Source organism: Lupinus angustifolius, chromosome LG04, assembly GCF_001865875.1.
Source record: "Lupinus angustifolius cultivar Tanjil chromosome LG04, LupAngTanjil_v1.0, whole genome shotgun sequence".
Lineage (NCBI taxonomy): Eukaryota > Viridiplantae > Streptophyta > Magnoliopsida > Fabales > Fabaceae > Lupinus > Lupinus angustifolius.
Genome location: NC_032012.1, coordinates 3,403,685 through 3,423,687, shown reverse-complemented (window position 1 = coordinate 3,423,687; position 20,003 = coordinate 3,403,685). Strand labels below are relative to the sequence as shown.

The window sequence follows — 20,003 nt, the reverse complement described above, 5'->3', positions numbered from 1 at the left end:
TTATTTAGTTTGATAAACTTGGTTCATGAACCAAACGAGCCGAGCTTGAGCTAGAAATTGAGCTCGTTAAATAAACGAGTCGAACTTGAATTAGATAATGTTCGGCTCGTTAGGTTCATGAGATGACTCGATGATATATAAACTATTTAATCTTTATGTTTATTCTCAAGCCCCATATACTACTAGCCTTGTAACAAATGGGCTAATGGGCTTTATGTTTAAAAATGAAAATGTCCGTATAAGTCTAAAACTAAAAGAAAATATGCAGTATGTATTCTTCATTCTACGTAAAAAGAAAACCCAGTTGGCCACAATAAAGATGAAGATGCAGAGACAGGGGAAAGAAGATGAAGAGGCAATATGAGGAAGGAGAGCAAAATATCAACCTCTAATCCACTCATTTTTTATTAACAAAGAATAGAAAAACAATTACTCTCAACTCTCAAGCACATCTCACAAAGAAGCAACAATGGAGGGCATAGTTCAGAAATAGATAAATCTAAGCACAAAGGTAATTGAGGGATTACAACCAATATCCTTTATTCTATTTTTAGTTATCTATGTAATTTTGGTTATTTATTGGTTATTGATTTGTCTACTTGTTTAGGGTTACATTGATTTTTTACATCTTTTTACAAACCTTCATGTTTTTGTTTGATTCCACATACATTATTTTTTCTTCCTTTTTTGTTATTAATACCTTTTTAATTCAATTAAGTAATGTAATAAATCATTCATATATTTTTGTTAAGAAGAGATAGTTTCAAGAGGCACTACTTTGGTCATTCAAGATTAAATGTGGTTATGCATATAATGAAATATTGTGTTTTCACCTTCCACCATTTAGTTATCATTATAATTAGGTACTGCTTGTGAATTTACATATCTATATGGTCATAGTTTTTATAGCAAACTTATTTAATCTTTGAATTTTATTTTAAGAATCACTCTTTATTCTTAACTTGCTATATTTTTTCTTTCAAATAATTTTCTCTAGTATAAGTAATTATGTAAGAAGTCACAAACATCTCATCATTCTAACAAAGGCATGAGTCTCCTTTCATAATATTTTTTATTTTGGTTGTTCTATTTTATCTATTAACTATTTCAATTGTCACTTGTTTTCTCTGTTTAATAATACTTTTTTATTGTAGAAATATGTCTACTAGCTCGTCAACTCAGACAATAGTTATCTAGATGCAACTACAAATGAAGGAGCACCGAGTGAAAATGAAGGGGCACTAAGAAATAATGAATTAGTATTAAATGATAAAGTTATGGGAGAGGAAAATGTTGAACATATTAAAGATGTTATTCAAAAGGCAAAGAGGAAGAAGACTTCTTCAGTTTGGGAGCACTTCAAAGAAGTTAATTTGAAGAGTGGAACGAAGACATGGGAGTGCCTACATTGTCACAAAAATTATGCTATGATTAGTAGCGGATCCACCAGCCATTTGATAAGGCACTTAGGTGATTGTCTTGTTTACAAGAAGCTTATAGCAAGCCAAAAAAAACTAAACTTGCAGCCAACAAAATCCATGGTTGATGCAAAGCTTTCGGGGCCGCTATTGGTGAATCCTAATGTTCAATATGATCATGCAAGACAGAGAGAAGCAATTGCTCACTGGATCATGATGCATGAACATCTATTCAGCATTGTGGAGGAGGAGGGTTTCATATTTATGATGAAATGTTGCAACATCTCATATGAGAAAATCAGTCGAAAAACAGTGAAGAATGATTGTGTTACAATTTATGAGACTGAAAAAAAGAAGTTGAAGTCAACCTTGAGAGATGTAAGCAAAATTTGCTTGACCACAGATTTGTGGAAATCACAAAATCAAAAGATAGAATACATGGTGCTGACTGGTCATTTTATTGATGCTGATTGGATTTTGCAAAAGCGCATTCTTAGCTTTGTGCATGTTCCTCCACCTCGACGTGGTGTTGATATTGTTGATGCGATTTTCAAATGTCTCAAAAATTGGGGCATAGAAAGTAAAGTATTTAGTGTGTCAATGGACAATGCAACTTATAATGATAGGTGCTTGAAGGACTTAAAAGTTTTGCTTTCAAGACATGTGAAACTAGTTTTGGATGGGAAGTTATTCCATGTGCGTTGTTGTGCACATATATTGAACTTGCTTGTTCAAGATGGCTTAGGAAGAATTGTAACAATAATTGAAAAAATCCGTGAAAGTGTGAAGTTCATCAACTATTCTGAAGCAAGATTGCGCACATTCTCCCAAGTAATTCAACAACTAAAACTTGGTGGTAAAAAATTAGTCCTTGACTGTCTTACACGTTGGAACTCCACCTATGATATGCTTTCAATTGCAATACAGTTCAAGGAAGTGTTTCTACGATTCCAAGACCGAGAACCAAGTTATACTTATATTCCAGAAGCAGATGAATGGGAAAAGGTGGAGAAAGTGGCTAAGCTACTAGATGTATTTAATGTTGCTTCAAATATTATTTCTGGTAGTGAATATCCAACTGCTAATTTATATCTTGTTGAGGTATATAGGATTAAGCAAATTTTAGATAATGTTGTTCATGATGAGTTTGATTTTATGCGAGACATGGCTTGTGCAATGAAGGATAAATTTGATAAGTATTGGAGTGAATGTAATCTTGTTATGTCTCTTGCAAGTATTTTGGACCCTAGAATTAAGATGATGGGTGTTAAAATGTGTTTTCAATTAATTTACCCCAAAGATGAAGTTCAAATAAATATTGAAAAAGTATACAATGCTCTAAATGATATGTATATTGAGTATAATGCTCTATTTAGTGAGAATGATAGGGGACACTCCACTAAAACCAATGCTGGTTAAACTAGCTTTCCTTTGGGGCCATCAATCCCTTCTGGTTGGTCATTGTTAATGGATTATGTTCAAGAACAACAAGTTGTCCCTTCTATAAAATCATAGGTTGAAGAGTATTTAAATGAGCCAACACACAAGCCTAAAGATAATGGTCATATGCCCTTTTGTGCTTTGGAATGGTGGAAGTTGAATAGTGGAAAATATCGAGTTCTATCTCGTATGGCAGCAGATATTCTTGCCATTCCAATATCTATTGTCGCTTCAGAGTCCACCTTTAGTGCTGGTGGGAGAGTCATTGACTCATATCGAGCTTCTTTGCATCCAAATACGGTGGAAGCTTTGATTTGTGGTGGTGATTGGCTTCGAATATTGCATGGGATTAGAAATAAGCCTAAGGTAACATTTTATTTTTTGAATTAATATTCTTCATATTTAAAATATATTATTAATGATAATTTGACATTAAGATTATTGTTTTTTAGGTGGAGCATGTTCCTATAGTGATTCCACTACTCTTATAATTTTCTATCTTCATGGTAACTAGGTATGATTTTTTTTTTAATTACCAAGGGTTCTTATTATTATTGTTATTAGTTTTCCAGTGATGCTACTCTGATGATGAAGGCCTATTTCTATTAATTCAGTTCTGGATGTATTTTAGTTAATTGAGTTAATAAGTCTGGATGTATTTTAGTTAAATGGGTTAATAAGTGTTTCGGGTGGTGGAAATAGTCCATTATGCTTGAACTTGTGAGGTTTTGTACCATGAAATCTATTCTATGGGTTCTCATTTTGCTGGAACATGGTCATATGTTTGATTTGAGTTATTTGTGAAGATAGTGTCAACTTTAATGGAATATGGGATATAATCACATAGTACCATGTGACTATCATTATAAAACATTATTGTAATAATTTTTTAGCTGGTGGTTGTCATTTTAATTTCTTTGAGATTTTCTTGTTTCGTTGGTTAATAAGGGATGATCGAGCTAGTTTTTTATTTACAACATGGAAAAATGTTTCTCATATTAGTAGTTTCATGTGGAAGTTTGGGGACTTTGTTATTATGTGATTGTGTTTGTTGAATCCTTTGATGCATAACATCAGGGCGTTGATTTGATATAGTGAAGAGATGCATATCTCCTAAAAATGAGGGATTGCACTTTTACATGTCCAATTTCATTATGAAATTATTGTTGTTAGCTAATACAATCTTTGTTTGCTTTCAATTGTTTGAGGTGGATCATTCAAAATTTTGGATAGCAAGGAGAATGACAATATTTGATAACTAAAAATATTTCTTTAGTAGATGCTGAAATATAATTAGTTTTTGTAATAGTTATGTTTAAATGTATGGATTTTAAATTTGGATATTTTGTGAATATTTATAAAAGATATATATATATATATATATACATACATATATATATATATATATTTTGTTGTTTGAATTTTTTTCTCTAAAATGTGATGAATCTATTAAAAGTTTGAAATCATTTTGTATGCTCAATTTTAAAATATCTATCTCTTAGACATATAAATAAAATAATAAACCTTTTTGTATTTTTTGAAAAATGTATTAATTATTTGAATTATCCAAATGAACCAATTTGAGTTGAACCGAATAGTTCGTGAACTTTAACCGAGCCAAACTCGAGCTAAAAAAATAAATCATATCGAACTCGAGTCGAGTTTCGAACTTAGCAAATTCTTATCGAGCTGAATGGAACTTAGCAAATTCTTATCGAGCTGAATGGAACTTAGCTTTGGTTCGACTCGGTTCGACTCGTTTCCAGCCCTAACTCTGATTCTCAAAGATGTGATGCACACTCCAGAGATGAGGAAGAATTTGTTTTTTGGTTTCATTCTTAATAAGGCTGGTTTTACCTAGACCATAGGAGTAGACTTATATACTCTTACTAAGAATGGGGTATTTGTTGGGAAAAAGTATACCACTGATGTCATGTTTAAATTAAGTGTTGATGTTTCCAGTAATAATTTTTTTGATTCTGTTTAGATGTTGTGTGATTTTAATTTTGACATTTTAGACTTTGTCATATTAATAAACGCGCAATTTCAAATTTGAGTAGCTTAGATTTAATTCCAAAGTTATGTAAAAATGATTTTGAAATTTGTGAATCATGCAGTAAAGCGAAAATTCCAAAATAATCTCATAAATCAGTAATGCGAGAGTCTTAGCCTTTAGATTTAATACACTCAGATATATGTGAATTAGATGGAATGTTAACTAGAAATGGTAAACACTATTTTATCACTTTTATTGATGATTGCTCTGATTTTACTTATGTATATCTTATGAAAAATAAAAGTGAAGCACTTGACATGTTTAAGTTATATATATATGAAATTGAAAATCAACTTAACAAGAAAATAAAGAAACTCAGAAGCGATAGAGGCACTGAGTATGACTATAACTCGTTTAATGATTTTTATAAATTAAATGACATTATTTATGAAATAACTGCACCATATTCATTTGAAATGAATGGTAAAGCTGAAAGAAAGAATAGAACTTTAACTGAATTAGTTGTAGCTATTATGTTAAGTTCTAGTACAACACCCTCTTGGTGGGATGAAATCTTATTAACCGTATTCTATGTGCTAAATAGAGTCCCCAAGGCTAAAAGCAAAATATCGCCATATGAAATTATTAAGAATAGACAACCAAACTTGTCTTATTTTAGAACTTGGGTTGTCTGGCTTATGTTCGGATATCAGACCCCAAGAGAGTTAAACTCACAAGTAGAGCCTATGAATGTGTATTCATTAGGTATGCTGTAAATAGCAAGGCGTACCGGTTTTATGACCTTAACGTAAAAATGATCATTGAGTCTAATGATACAGACTTCAACGAAATGAAATTCCCTTTTAAATTGAGGAATAATGGGGGCACAACAAATAGCCACATACCTGTGATTAACAGTAATGATAATAACGATGAGTTAGAAATAAAACATAGAAGAAGTAAGAGAGAAAAAACTGCTAGAGAGTATGAACCATATTATATGGTCTATACATTGGAAGAGGATCCATAAACACTCCAAGAAGCTTTGACTTATTTTGTTGCTGGTTCGTGGCAAGAGACCATAAATGATGAGATGAAGTCTCTAGAGTCTAAGAAGACCTGACATTTAGCTGACTTGTCTCTTGGTTGCAAACCCATTGATTGTAAGTGGATATTGAAAAAGAAACTGAAACTTGATGGCACAATGAATAAATACAAGGCTCGCCTTGTAGCCAAGGGTTTCAGGCAAAGGGAGAATATAGATTTCTTCAACACATTTTCACATATTACTAGAATAACATCCATTAGAGTACTAATATCGCTCGCTCCGATACATAATTTATTAGTATATCAAATGAATGTTAAGACTGCTTTTTTAAATGGTGATTTGGAAGAAGAAATCTATATGAAACAACCTGAAGGTTTTGTAATACATGGACAAGAAAATAAGGTTTGAAAGTAGATAAGTTGATGTACGGTCTTAAGTAAGCACCTAAACAGTGGCATGAAAAGTCTAACGACTTAATGGTATCGAATGAGTTTAAGGTGAACAAAAGTGACAAATATATTTATCACAAATCAGAAAATGATATTTGCACTATCATATTTCTCTATGTAGATGACCTACTCATATTTGGTTCCAACATTCATGTTGTGAATAATGCGAAATCATTGTTGTGTAATAACTTTAATATGAAAGACCTTGGAGAGGCAAGTATATTCTTTCGTATAAAAATTACTTGGTCAAAATAAGAAATTTCTTTGGATCAATTTCATATGTCGTAAAGATCTTAAATAAACATAAATATTTTGACTGTAAACTTGCTAGCATACTATATGATCCAAGTGTAAAACTTTTTAAGAACAATGATAAAGGTGTAAGATAAGCTGAGTATTCTAGCATCATTGGTAGCCTTCTGTATGCCACTGATTGCACTAGACCCGACCTTGCCTATGTTGTGGGATTATTATGTAGGTTTACCAGTTGTCCTAGTATGGAGCATTGGCATGCTATAGAAAGAGTAATGCGATACCTTAAGAAAATAATGAACCTTGGATTATATTACCGAATGTTTTCAACTGTCCTAGAAGGATTCAGTGATGCTGATTGGAACATTCTTTCAGATGATTCCAAAGCAACTAGTGGCTATATATTTAGCATAGCTGGTGGGGCTGTTTCTTCGAAGTCATAGAAACAAACTAGTTTGGCTCAATTCACTATGGAAGCTGAAATGATAGAAATAACAACATCTAGTGAATAAGCAAGTTGGTTGAGAAGCTTGCTTGTAGATATTGCCCTATGGAAAAACTGATCCCAACTGTGTTGATCCATTGTGATAGTACTGCGACTATTGCAAAAATTGAGAACCGCTTTTATAAGGGTAAGAAACGACAAATTTGTTGTAAGCACAACACCATTAGAGAGTTACTCTCTAGAGGAGCTGTTAGAGTGGATTATGTATGCACTGAGATTAACTTAGCAGATCCTTCGACAAAAGGACTATCTAGAGAGAAAAATCATAATACTTCTAAGAGTATGAGAATATTGCCCTTAGAATGAGGATCACTCATGATGGTAATTGACCTAATTACCTGAAGATCTCCAGAAATAGGTTCAATGGATAATAACAAGTTGTGAAGTGATATGAGACTGAACATGCTATAAAATTATGAGAATCATGGTTTTTGTAGCATATGTAAGGATCTTAATGAGATCTATACTCTAATTGGAGTGGAGTACCTAGGCTATATGAGTGCTCTTGATAGACTCACCTATGTGAATGTGAAAGTGAGGTCCGCTTCCTATGAAATTTTGGGGCATAAGTTTCTAGAGCGTTCACTATATTGGGATAGACATACATGTCATTTAACGCACGGGCTTTACAGAATACACATTTGAAAAGGTTGTGTGTGGTTTGATGCTAAAGATAGAGTTCAAGACTACGAGTCACTCTAGTAAAATCTGGATCTTATTCACTATGCAAAGGTTCAAATCGCATGACACCTTTGTTTATGCACATTTTACTGAGATCACAGAAATTCTTGGAAATCGTTTTTTAATTTCAAGTTGGGGATTGTTGGGATTTGTTGAAAGAATGAGGTTTTGAAGTGGTTTTTAATACACATTAATGTGGCCATTTATGATGACTTTTGAGTTTGTGAAATGAAAAAACTTCCCTCCTCTCACATTGCTTGGAGGAGGGAAGTTGAAAGACTTTATAAGCCTTAAATTGCAACATTTGGTGTGCCCCAAGGGGTACAATAGGTTTTGTGAGTGGGTGAGGACTCACACAAACAAAACCCCTCCAAACACACATGCGCGCGCACCACCACGTCACCTCCTCTATCGCTGTCCGGCCGGCTCGGCTCATGTTCGGGTCAGGCTTGGGCCGAACATTCTTTTTAAATAAATATGTATTTATTTTATTTTGGGTTATTTGGGCTTGGATCGTGTGTTGACTTGGTGATAGAGCTGTTGGTAGCTTTTGGTGATAGAGTCGTTGGGTGGTAATATTTGGTACTGTTGGATCATATAGTCGTTTGATCTTGTATACAATCAGATGGGGGAGTCGTTGGAGGCCTTAGGCTATAAATAGAGGCCTCTTCCCCACATTACAAGTCGCACCATGTTGAAGGTGTTTACCTCTCAACTTCTCTTTCTCCCCCTTATATTCCGGCGACGCATTTTCGACAACCTTCTCCATGACACTTGAGAATTGGCACAGACAACCAAAGTGAGAATTTCGAGAATTGACAGTGATAATGAATATTGTGGGAAAAAAATTGGCACGGACAACGATACTGTGGGAATTTGGGAATTGCCATTGGTAGGCATATTGTGGGTGTATTCAAGAACGATTCTGACAATGCAGTAGGACATCATATATAACAGAGAAGTGAATTGTTTTACCTGGGGACAGCGTGGTTGATAGTCTACTTGCATAATTTTAGCAGTACCACGAAACATCTTAAAGAGAGCGACCTGGTCATGACTCAGTCAGTAAAAATTATTTCGTGTCATTCAGAATTGTTGCGAGCTTACGGTAATAACATATTCAAATATATGTTTTATGATCATGCTTTTAAATAGTATGCTCTAGAGTGAACTATATCCTAGGGTTTGTAAATAATGTGAGGATGAGGTTGAAGATGACTGTAGGTGTAGTGCGATGTCACAGTTGTTCTTTTAGTCTTAACTTGAAAAAGGTGATTGTGTGCATAATAGTGAAAAGTGTTAAAGCTATTTCAGCTTTACTTTACAGTTAATCTATCAATTAATATATGCTATAATCATTAATAAATCAAGAAGATTTGGGTTTTCTGTGTTTGTGTGTGTCTGTTTGTATACCTTTTCAGGGGCCCTAAATTCCATACGTACATATAATCCATGCATGTCATTGTAAACGTTTGGGCATTAGTCTAAGAGAAATGTTAATCAATACTCAATTCGTTAGGCATAGAAGTAGATAAATGTTGTAAAAATATAATACAATTTGACTAAAAAAATCCATATTAAATTTTCATATAGGTTGATAATTAATTTCTCACCATAAATTTTTTCCTATAAATGTTTTTGGAATAGAAGTGATTAAGAGAATAATTACTAAGAGAAAGAGTAGTACTAAACATTGAAAGTAAAGAAAAATAGAGAGAATAGTTTCATCTAAATTAGACAAGAGAAAATACTAAGAGAACGTAATACACTGAAAAATGGATAAAAATATGATAGAGAAGTTAAGAATTATTGTTAAACTAGTTGGAAAAAATGCCTAAAGATCCACTACGCCAGAATTGATATTTAACAACGTCCATTTAACAACGCTTATGTGTTGAATACTGTTAAATATAAGGTGGAAGAGAATGAAAAATACTTATTGAAGAAAGCGTTGTTAAATGTGTCATATTTAACGACGCTTATTAAAGAAAACGTTGTTAAATGTGTTATCTTTAACAACGCTTATTGAAGCAAACGCTATTAAAAATTATACTTCATTTATTTAACCGTACTTCTTAATAAACACTATTAAATGTGTTATCTTTAACAACACTTATTCAATAAGCGCTATTAAAAGTGTTATCTTTAACAATGCTTATTGAAGCAAACGCTGTTAAAGAGGTCATACATTTAATGCTTGTTTTAGTGAGCAAGACCTTTTCAAATTCAAAAATAAAACCTTACACAATAATACATATCACTCAATTTATTATTTCACTTACTTTTCTTCTTCTTCTTCTCCATAACTTAGTTTTTTTCTTTTTCTTTTAGTTTCTCTCATCAAGCAAATTACCGATTTTTTGTTTTTTAGTTTTTCTCTTCAAGCATAAGGTAAATCGTTATGTTATTTTAGCTCATTTATTTCTACGTTCACTAATAGTGTGATCTTTATTTGTTGTAAAGTTATGCACCCATGTCGAAGTTATCGATTTTTTGTTTTTCTTTTCAAGCATAAGGTAAATCGTTATCTTATTTTAGCTCATTTATTTTTTCTCTTCACTAATAGTGTGATCTTTACTTCTTGTGAAGTTATGCAATTATGATGTTCTAGGTTTTTGGCTATGATGAACATTGGAGGAGAAATAATGAACAATTAACGTAAGATCTCATTACTCATATGTCATTTTATAATATTGGAATATGTTAAGGTTGAATGTAGTTGAAGTCGTTGGTGATTTAACAAATCTATTGTAAATATGGTGGAATTGGACATGCTTGTCATGTGTTTGATAGAATGTCTAAGAGATATATTTTTTTAGTTAGAAAGTAGACATTTAACAACGTTTGCTTCAGTGAGAGTTGTTAAATGTCTACTTTCTACAGCGCTACGAAGTTGAATATAAGCTTATGTACTACTACGCTCACATATAAAGCACCACAAAAACGCTATTAAATGACAATTTTAAGTGATGTTGTTTTGCTATTCTAACATAGTGAGGATTAAGAGTATATTTAGAAAATAATACAAATAATTAATCTTAAAAACATTAATAGACATGAAATAAAAACATCAGAAGTTTTGGAACTGAAAGAGTATCTAAATGTATTGTTTAAGGAAGAGAAAAATATATTTTGTTTTGAAATTGATTTTTTATCTTATATACCTAAGTGAATAAGAGTACTTTTTGTTCTCATAGTTGCTATTTATTTTTATTAATAAATTTTATTGCTGATAAAAAAACTTAATTTGAATTTCATTTCTTAAGAATAAACATTTTTTCTTCTTTATTCCTTAAAGAATGTTTTTGTCGCTTATTAACAAAACCCTTAGTGTATATTATATTTGATGATAGATTTTCAAAATGATTTTGGTGCAAATCTTCTTATTAGTATTAAACCGACTTCGTGGTAGGCTCTTCTTAATGTTGACTCAACTTTTCTAGTAGCTGATCCAAATTAAGTATTTCTTTTATATTACTTTTTTGTGTTGAAAATAATACTTTATTGACAAAGGGTAGCAACAGAAACAAAGGCTAAACCGTTGAACATTAAACCAATGTTATAAAAATCATTTCATACCGGCCGGTTCAACCGAAAAACGGTGAACCAGACCCCTAACCAGTACGGTATAGGTGTTAAATCAGTCAAGTATCAAAACCGGTGAACCGACCGGTATTTTACTAAACCGGTCAGTTTATACACATATATATATATTTTTTTTAAAACTTAAAACCCATTACAAGGTGACCCATGTTTCCAACACTTCTTAACACTTAAGGCACATGTTTCCGATGTATATATAGATTATACTTTTTGGTTCATAACATTCGTGTGTAATCTCAGTAACATTTGTGTAATATTGGAGTAGTGTCTGAGACAACTTTGACTCCTTGGTGTTAAATATTAAAACTCCATTTTGTAGAGTGAGTTGTGAACTCATGTCATTTATTCATATTTTGCGGTTGTTAAGTGATACTTTTGGATTAATATATGTTTTGTAATTTAGACTTTGAATTTGTGAAAGATTTAAAGTTGTTTGTTTATCTGAATTTTGAGTAGATTATAAATATGAATTATAAATTTGAGTATCTACCTATCTGGAATTTTTTTGTTATAGGTTTTTATATATATAAATATAAGTAAGTATGTCCGGTTTAACCGGCATGCGGTTTAATTATTGAACTACCTGTTGAACAACTGTACCACTATATCAGTACCCTTACCGATTTGATAACCGGAACGGTTTTAACAACACTATATTAAACCTTTTATATTACTTTTATTTGTTAGCTAGAACCTTAAGTAAATGTACACTTTGTAGCTCCCTGGTAGAGGTAGCTCTTGCTGAGCTAACTCAACATTCTTGGGTCGAACAGCCTCTTATTGAGCTAAATTGATCGTTAGTCTCCTAAATTAGTGTAAAGGAAAACTAGTAGTGTATTGGCCAACTTAACTTTGACATCAACCCAAGTCGTGCCTAGTGTTAAGTTATATATCCCTCTGCAAATTTCTTTTAGAAGAGTAGAAAACCAAGATCATACTCTGCAAAGGAGGTAAGCAAATCATTCTTTGTCACCTTTTATAAATTCTAGATCACAGGATGACTAAAAGGTCAAAGATTTGATTTATATGAGTAATATTTATTGGGAGTAACAATGACACACTCCGAAAGGAATTAGTTCCGTACAAATAAAGAAGAAAATATATCATTGATAATACCAAAAAATACACTAATAAACATTGATCTCTAAGATGAATCTCATCTTGGTTTAAGAATATAATAAAGATTATGTTTTATATCATTTATTTGTCTGCATCCTTCATATATTTTTATTTTTGTTTAAAAAATATATCATAAATAAAAAGGACACCACATGAAGTCCTGAAGTTGATGTACCACGGAGTCAAGGGCATAATATATACCCCTGAATTTCTTTCCTTATCATATCGTATATTCAACTGAATATGTTAACAAAATACTTTAAAGTAAACTTTTTTTCCTAAAAAGAATTGTTTTTCTAAAAAAATGTTATCGCATTTGGGAAAGGTATACTAAATGGTCCATGAATAACTAAAATGATTAAGTTTAATTTACAGTTGAAAATACAAAAGGTTTTTGGAATCCTTTTTCATAAAATAAAAAGAAGTTTTTTCTAGTGTTCTTAAAATGAAAAAGTTGTGACTAGGAGGGAGCAAGACTCGGTTCGACCCGTAGGCTGGTCTTAACTCGATTATTAAGGATGAGTCTGACCCGTCCAAATAAATATAAAAGGACAGACCCAATTAAAAGGGACAGACGCGTCATTAAAAAGGACATATTCAGGTCTATGTCCGGGTCACCCGACTCGTTCCTTATAGTTATATATCAATAATAGTTGAATAAGTATATATTAATACTCAATATGTTCAGCCCACATAACTCAAATACCTACAAGCCCATGAATCTTGATTGATAGAAAACGAGTTAATTTTTAGTTTTGTGTACTTTGTGTGAACTCGAATTTAAGTTCCATTTTTCAGTTAATAGCTAGTTATTGTATTCACTTTTGTGTGAACTTTTGAGTATTTACACGTTTATGTCAGTTCAGTTCTCATGTGTTTTTTATCATTTACAAGAACACTTCAGTTTATGTTGACAGTTGAAATTGTTCTGAAATTTTCAATATCTTCTATAATTTTCATTCACGTGATTGTGATAGTTTTTAGTTTGAAGGATGCAATTTACGATTTGTAGTTTATATACTGATCTATATGAGGTGCAAGTTTTAGTTAAGTTTATATACAGATTGTGATAATTTTGATTCTGCATACTTAAAGATTTGAGAAAAAAAATCTACCTTTGTCCTTTTCCAACCCGGACCTGTCCCTATCTTGACCCGTCTTATTGTGGATTTGTCTCTCACACGTCCCATCCTAATTAGGGACGAGTTCATGTTCAAAAATTGACCCGATCAATATTTAGGGACGGGTGAAGGACATACTTAACCTATTCCAATACGTCTCACACTCACCCCTAATTATGACTTTAATTTGAATTAATTATGGACAAAGGAAGATGACTCATTATCAAAGCCATGAAATTAAGAACAGAAAAAAAAGGGTTTGAGATTGTCCCCACATGCCCATTTGCAGTAAATTATGAAGATAAAAGCTTTTCTTATTTGAATGAAGTTTTGATATTTATTACAGAATTTTGATGAGTAAGAAACAAAATTGAAATTAGATATAATTTTTTATTATATATCAAATTTTCATTCGATAAAATACAACTAAGATATGATTTTAGAACATTCGATCTTCATTTGATATAGATAGCATTTCTATATATGAAATGAAATATAAGGTTATTAGAAAAGTATCTCTGTCAAAACCAAAAACTCAATCACTCTTCCACTACCAATCAAAACTCATGCATATGAGAAATTTACACATGCATATGAGTTCATTCAAAACCTAACCTAACTTCTCTCTTCATCACCATTGAGGAACAATAATGGCCCTCTCATTCTCCCTATCACTCCTCACTGTCATTCTTTCTCTCTCCTCACTCCCTTCCCTTTCTCTCTACAAACTCCTTCATCTACATTGGTTGCACACAACAACGCTACACCCCAAGCTCCCCCTACAAGTCAAACCTCAACTCTTTCCTCACCTCACTCACAAACTCAGCCACATACTCCTCCTACAACCACTTCTCCATCGTGGGAGGCGTCGCCTCCCACGACGTAGTCTACGACCTCTACCAATACCGAGGCGACCTCGCCATGCTAGACTGCGCCACATGCATTGCCAACGCGGTCACCCGCGCTGGCGATCTATGCCTGCAGGCATTTGGTGGCATAGTCCAGCTGGAAGGATGTTACATAAAGTACGACAACACCAGCTTCATTGGGATGGAGGACAAGACATTGGTGCTGAAAAAGTGTGGGTCGTCGACGGGGTACAATACGAGGCAGAAGGATGTGGTTTTGGCTGCGTTGGCAGGTTCAGGTGGGGCATTCCGGGTTGGTGGGTCGGTTCAGGTGAAGGGAATGGCGCAATGTAGTGGAGACTTGAGTTTTGCGTAGTATCAGGATGGCAAATTTACTTATGTAGTGTAGTTTGACCAGAAAATTACTATAATAGTGTAAGTTTTGTACTTATTACAAAAGTAGTGCATTTCTTTGTAAATCGGCAACCACATGCCCAATTTCCATATTTTTTCTCTTGGACCCACATAACTCGACAACAATGGTGGATTTTTTTTTAATATTTCCTTTGGAAATCGTTGATGTGGATGGAGTTTTTAATGTTTTGTTTAATATATAAGTGATAATCGGCAATGGTAGTGGAGTTTTTGTTTTTTTTTTGAAAATTGTCACTCAAGTAGGAGTTTTCTTTTCTTAAAAATATTCACCCTACTTTTATGTAAATCGTCAATAGCATAGGAGTTTTTCCCTATAGGAGTTTTTATTTATGATATTTTTATCCTAGCCCTATATAATCATCCAACACTTTCATCTTCTTCTCCTAAAAACTTATATGTTCTCAAGCTTCTTCTCCTAAATACATTTCTCTTAAAACTTTTTTCCAGCAATCGTTTATACTTGTCTCAGAGCTTTTATTCTCATATAGATTGATACTTGATTAGAGGTTAGTAGAGATATTATATTTTATGAAATGTAGTATATTTAGTTGTTAAAATTTTCTAATATTATTATTTTGTTTATTGTAGATGGTTATTCTAAGAGATATTGTTAGCGATTTTAGTGATGAAAAATGCATTGAAATATGTAGTGATGAGGAGGAGGTCGATGTTGGTTCATCTTCTAGGATGACATATAGTTCTCCATCATCATTTTTTCATAACACAAATTCTGAAGGTGGTCGTGATTTTGGTCATACAAGTGGTTTAATGAATAATAATAACAATGATTTATTTGTTAGGATGCAATTTGAATCTAAAGAAAGCACAATACATGCTATTATAGAATTTCATATTCAAAATTCATTTGATTATGTTGTTGATGAGTCTAGACCATATAGATATGGTGGGAAATGTACACAATTTGGTGCTAGATGTGAGTGGCGAATTTGCGCTTCTTTTAACGTTAAGCGTGACATATGGGAGATTAAGAAAATTAATGGAACACACAATTGTGTATCTATGTTGGTTTCCCAAGATCATAGCAAATTAAATTCATCATTTATTTCAGACCTTGTTGTTAATTTGGTATCTTCGGATCTGAGTATACCAGTCAAGGCACTAGTTAAAGAGGTTGTTAGTCGTTTTGGTTATACAGTGACATATAAAAAGGTTTGGACTGCAAAACAAATGGCATTGGCCAAAAATTTTGGTGATTGGGAGGGATCATACAATGAGTTACCACGTTGGATGAATGTTGTACAATATTTCTCTCCCGATACAATTGTGTAATATCAAGCACGTCAACATATTAGAGATGGTATGGAAGACTCTAGTCGATTCATTTTGGATAAAGTGTTTTGGTCTTTCAAACCATGCATTGATGGGTTTGCATATTTCAAACCAATTATACAAGTGGATGGAACATATTTAACTGGGAAATATACTGGAACATTGCTTAGAGCGAGTTCACAAGATGGAAACAGACGGGTATTTCCAGTTGCCTTTGCCATTGTTGAAGGAGAGACGAAAGAAGCTTGGGAGTGGTTTTTTACAATCTTAAGACTTATGTTACCCCTCAACCAAACCTTTGTATTATATCAGATATGGGAACAGGTTTGTTAGCTGCACTCCGAAGCAAGTTCACATGATGGTCTAGTGAATAGTCAGTTTATTGTATTCGTCATGTTGCTAGTAACTTCAATAAGGAATTTCGAGATTCTGATCTAAAAGATAAAGTCGTACAAATGGGTATGTATTAGTTATTTTTCTAATTTATATATATTGTTGATGTTCTGGATTGATATATTTTCTTTTATTTAATTTTTAGGATATGAGTTGATGCGACCACGGTTTGAGCGGATCTTGAATTTATTGTGGCAAAAACATCCCAGGGCTGGTGCGTGGTTGGACCAGATTCCAAAACAAAAGTGGAGTCAAGCATACGACAAAGGTAGACGTTTTTGCCACATGACGATGAATATTGCAGAATGCATTAATGATGTTCTAAAAGGATCTAGGGCTCTTCCTATCACAATCCTTGTGAGAGCAACCTACTATAGGCTAAATGAATGGTTCCTTCAACATCGTGATGAAGCTACTAACATGATTAGAGCATGACATATATATTGCGAAGAGTTGACAAAAGTGATTAAAGAAAATCAGCGACATAATGATTAAAGAAAATCAGCGACAAAAGTGTCCACTAAGATCTAGAGAACTTGGTGAGAGTTCTACACAACCTTTCCATAATGTCTAGTTTATTTTGTAATCTTTATTTTTATTATGTTATTCTTTACATTTTCTAATCTTTAATTTTATTTTATAATCATATGTGAGTTATTAGTAAAATTAATTGAACAAGAGAATAGATGGGATTGTTCACGTGATGCAATGAAGAATATATGAAGAATGAGTAGTTTATAATAAGACAAATGCAATGAAGAATGGATGGGTTTGTTCACGTGATGAAGAATGACAATACAATGCAATGGAGAGATTTCCTAGTAAAAGTGAATTGCATGTGAGATTCCATGGTTCATGTGACGAAGAATGACTAGTTTATAATAAGACAAAAGCAATGCAAGATAATGAATCATAATACAATGCAATGCTAGATAGTGAATGACAATACATTGCAATGCAAGAAAGTGAATGACAATACAATGCAATGCAAGAAAGTGAATGACAATGTGAGTGAATGACAATACAATAGAAATAGGAAATGGAGAGATTCTCTGGTAAAAAAGTTAATTGCATGTGAGATGGTAATAATAAACATCGAATGAAATCAGCATTGTCACATAAACATAAACATGTGTTTGTGTGAAGTGCAAAATGAATTTCTGGGCAAATTGTCACATAAACATAAATCGGCAATGCCTTCTCCACAACGAACTCCAGTGGATAGTCATTCTCAAGGACATACTTCATGAGTTACTCCTCAACAACAACAACAAACATATGGATTCACAAATTATAATTATTCATACTTATTTGTCATCAAATTCTCAAATCTCACCACCATCAATGTTTGCTACTACTTCAACTACACCAATGTCGACATACGATTCTCAACAATATTATCGTCCTACTATGCCGTCTACAAACATTTCTGGTATACAACATACTGATGACGAAGTTCTGGTTGAGGATGTTGATGAAGATGATTCAGATGATGAGGAGCCACAGTTGGCGACACGTGGTGGAGGGAGAATCTCGCAGCGGAATGAACAACAATTAAGAGTTCATCCGCCAAGAAAATTAAAATCACCTCCATGTGGCACTTCATTACATAGACGTCATTAAAGTTGTTTCGGATTTAATGTATTAAAATTTTAATATTGTAATATTTTTTCTTAATAATATTAGTCTTGCAAGGTATATTAATAGGTTGGTAATGAATACAAATTATAATAAAAATTTAAACATAAAACTCAACCAAAATAAAATAATAATTAAAACTCATTTCTTATAAATCCAAATTCTATTAGGGCAGGAAAAAACAAAAAAAAAAAAAAGCCTAAAACTCCTATGCCATTGCCGATTTACACATACATAAAAAAACTCTAACGTTCCCATGACATTGACGATTTATAAATAATTAGGACAAACTTTAAAACCTCCTATGCCATTGAGGATTTAGGCCTAAATTATATATTAAACGAATGTTAAAAACTCCATCCACCTCAACGATTTCCAAAGGAAATCTTTAAAAAAAAAAACTCCACCGTTGTTGCCGAGTTATGTGGGTCCAAGAGAAAAAAATAATATGGAAATCGGGCATGTGGTTGCCGATTTACAAAGAAATGCACCACTTTTGTGATAAGTACAAAACTTACACTATTATGGTAACTTTTTGGTCAAACTACACTACATAAGTAAATTTGCCGGATTGTGTTGGGTAGGCGATTCGCCGGCTGAGGAGTGATTGTAGGGATGCTGATTATGGGGACGTGTTCTTAGGCAAGTGTTATACTTGGTACTCTGGTAGTGGGGTCCATGCTTACTCTAAGGCCCATGGTAAGGCCCAAAACTAAAACACTCGATTTTTTGTTGGGTGGTGGGGTGAAAATGAATAAAATATGTTCGACATTTGTCCCAAATTCGATTCTATCTTTAACTTAAAATACTTGATTTATGAATTAAATAAGTTAAATTTGAGCTTGTTAAATTAAAGAGTTGAACTAAGCTAAAAATTGAATTTATTAAATAAGCAAGTTGAACTTAAGTCAAATACAATTTGACTTATTAGATTCATTAGTTGATAGAAATATATATATATATATATATTAAAATTAATTTTTTCATACAAGTTGTTTTAAAAATCTCATTTCACTTTATTTATATATATATATATATATATGTATATATATTTATATATATATATATGTATATATATTTATATATATATATATATATTAATGATAATAATTTGAGTCGATAGTGATATAAATTTTAGCGCGTTAACTCGTTCAAAAATTCATGAAATTTAATTGATTAGATGTTAAGTTGAAAAAATAGTTCACAATGAAATCAATCTCGACTCAAATCAATCTTATTAAGTATAGTAAAGCAAAGCTTAGCCTTATTTCCACCATAAGTCCTAAAATTTTCAGAACAGTTTACCAATAAAAACAAAGAATAAAAATTCAAAAGGATCTAATCAAATAACGCATAGCGCGATTCTATAATATAATAACGCATCACACGCATAGCGCGATTGTATTAATAATGTACAACAACGCTTTTGATAAAAAATGATGTTGTAGTTATCCTTTACAACAACACATGCCAGAGCTTCCCTTAGAATTCACTGTTGACTTGTATAATATAATACATGCATATACATTTATTAGCAGAAATACATTCTCAACAACACACCCATTTATACATTCTAAACAACTCATACATATTAATACAAACCAGAAGTTTGTTTTATTAAACATCAATACAATACAAAATACAAATAATGAATATCATGCCAATTATGTTTTGACAGAGTACATAATTACAAATAAAAAATTACACAAATTACAAAGAAATAATATTATACAAATTACAAACAATCAAAATTAAGCTATAATTATA

At 32.4% G+C, this 20,003-nt stretch overlaps 2 protein-coding genes across 2 annotated transcripts; both read left to right on the top strand.

The window, feature by feature from the left end:
- Nucleotides 1,278-3,349, top strand: LOC109344547 (zinc finger BED domain-containing protein RICESLEEPER 2-like). The gene is made up of 3 exons (XM_019583311.1): nucleotides 1,278-2,519; nucleotides 2,934-3,224; nucleotides 3,311-3,349. Exons 1-3 carry the CDS (start codon nucleotides 1,278-1,280, stop codon nucleotides 3,347-3,349), a joined length of 1,572 nt encoding a protein of 523 aa, XP_019438856.1.
- On the top strand, nucleotides 14,287-14,857 carry LOC109344546 (cysteine-rich repeat secretory protein 60-like; the record flags this gene model as incomplete). The annotated part of the gene is made up of 1 exon (XM_019583310.1): nucleotides 14,287-14,857. A coding segment is annotated over one exon (570 nt), but the record flags the coding sequence as incomplete, so codon positions are not given.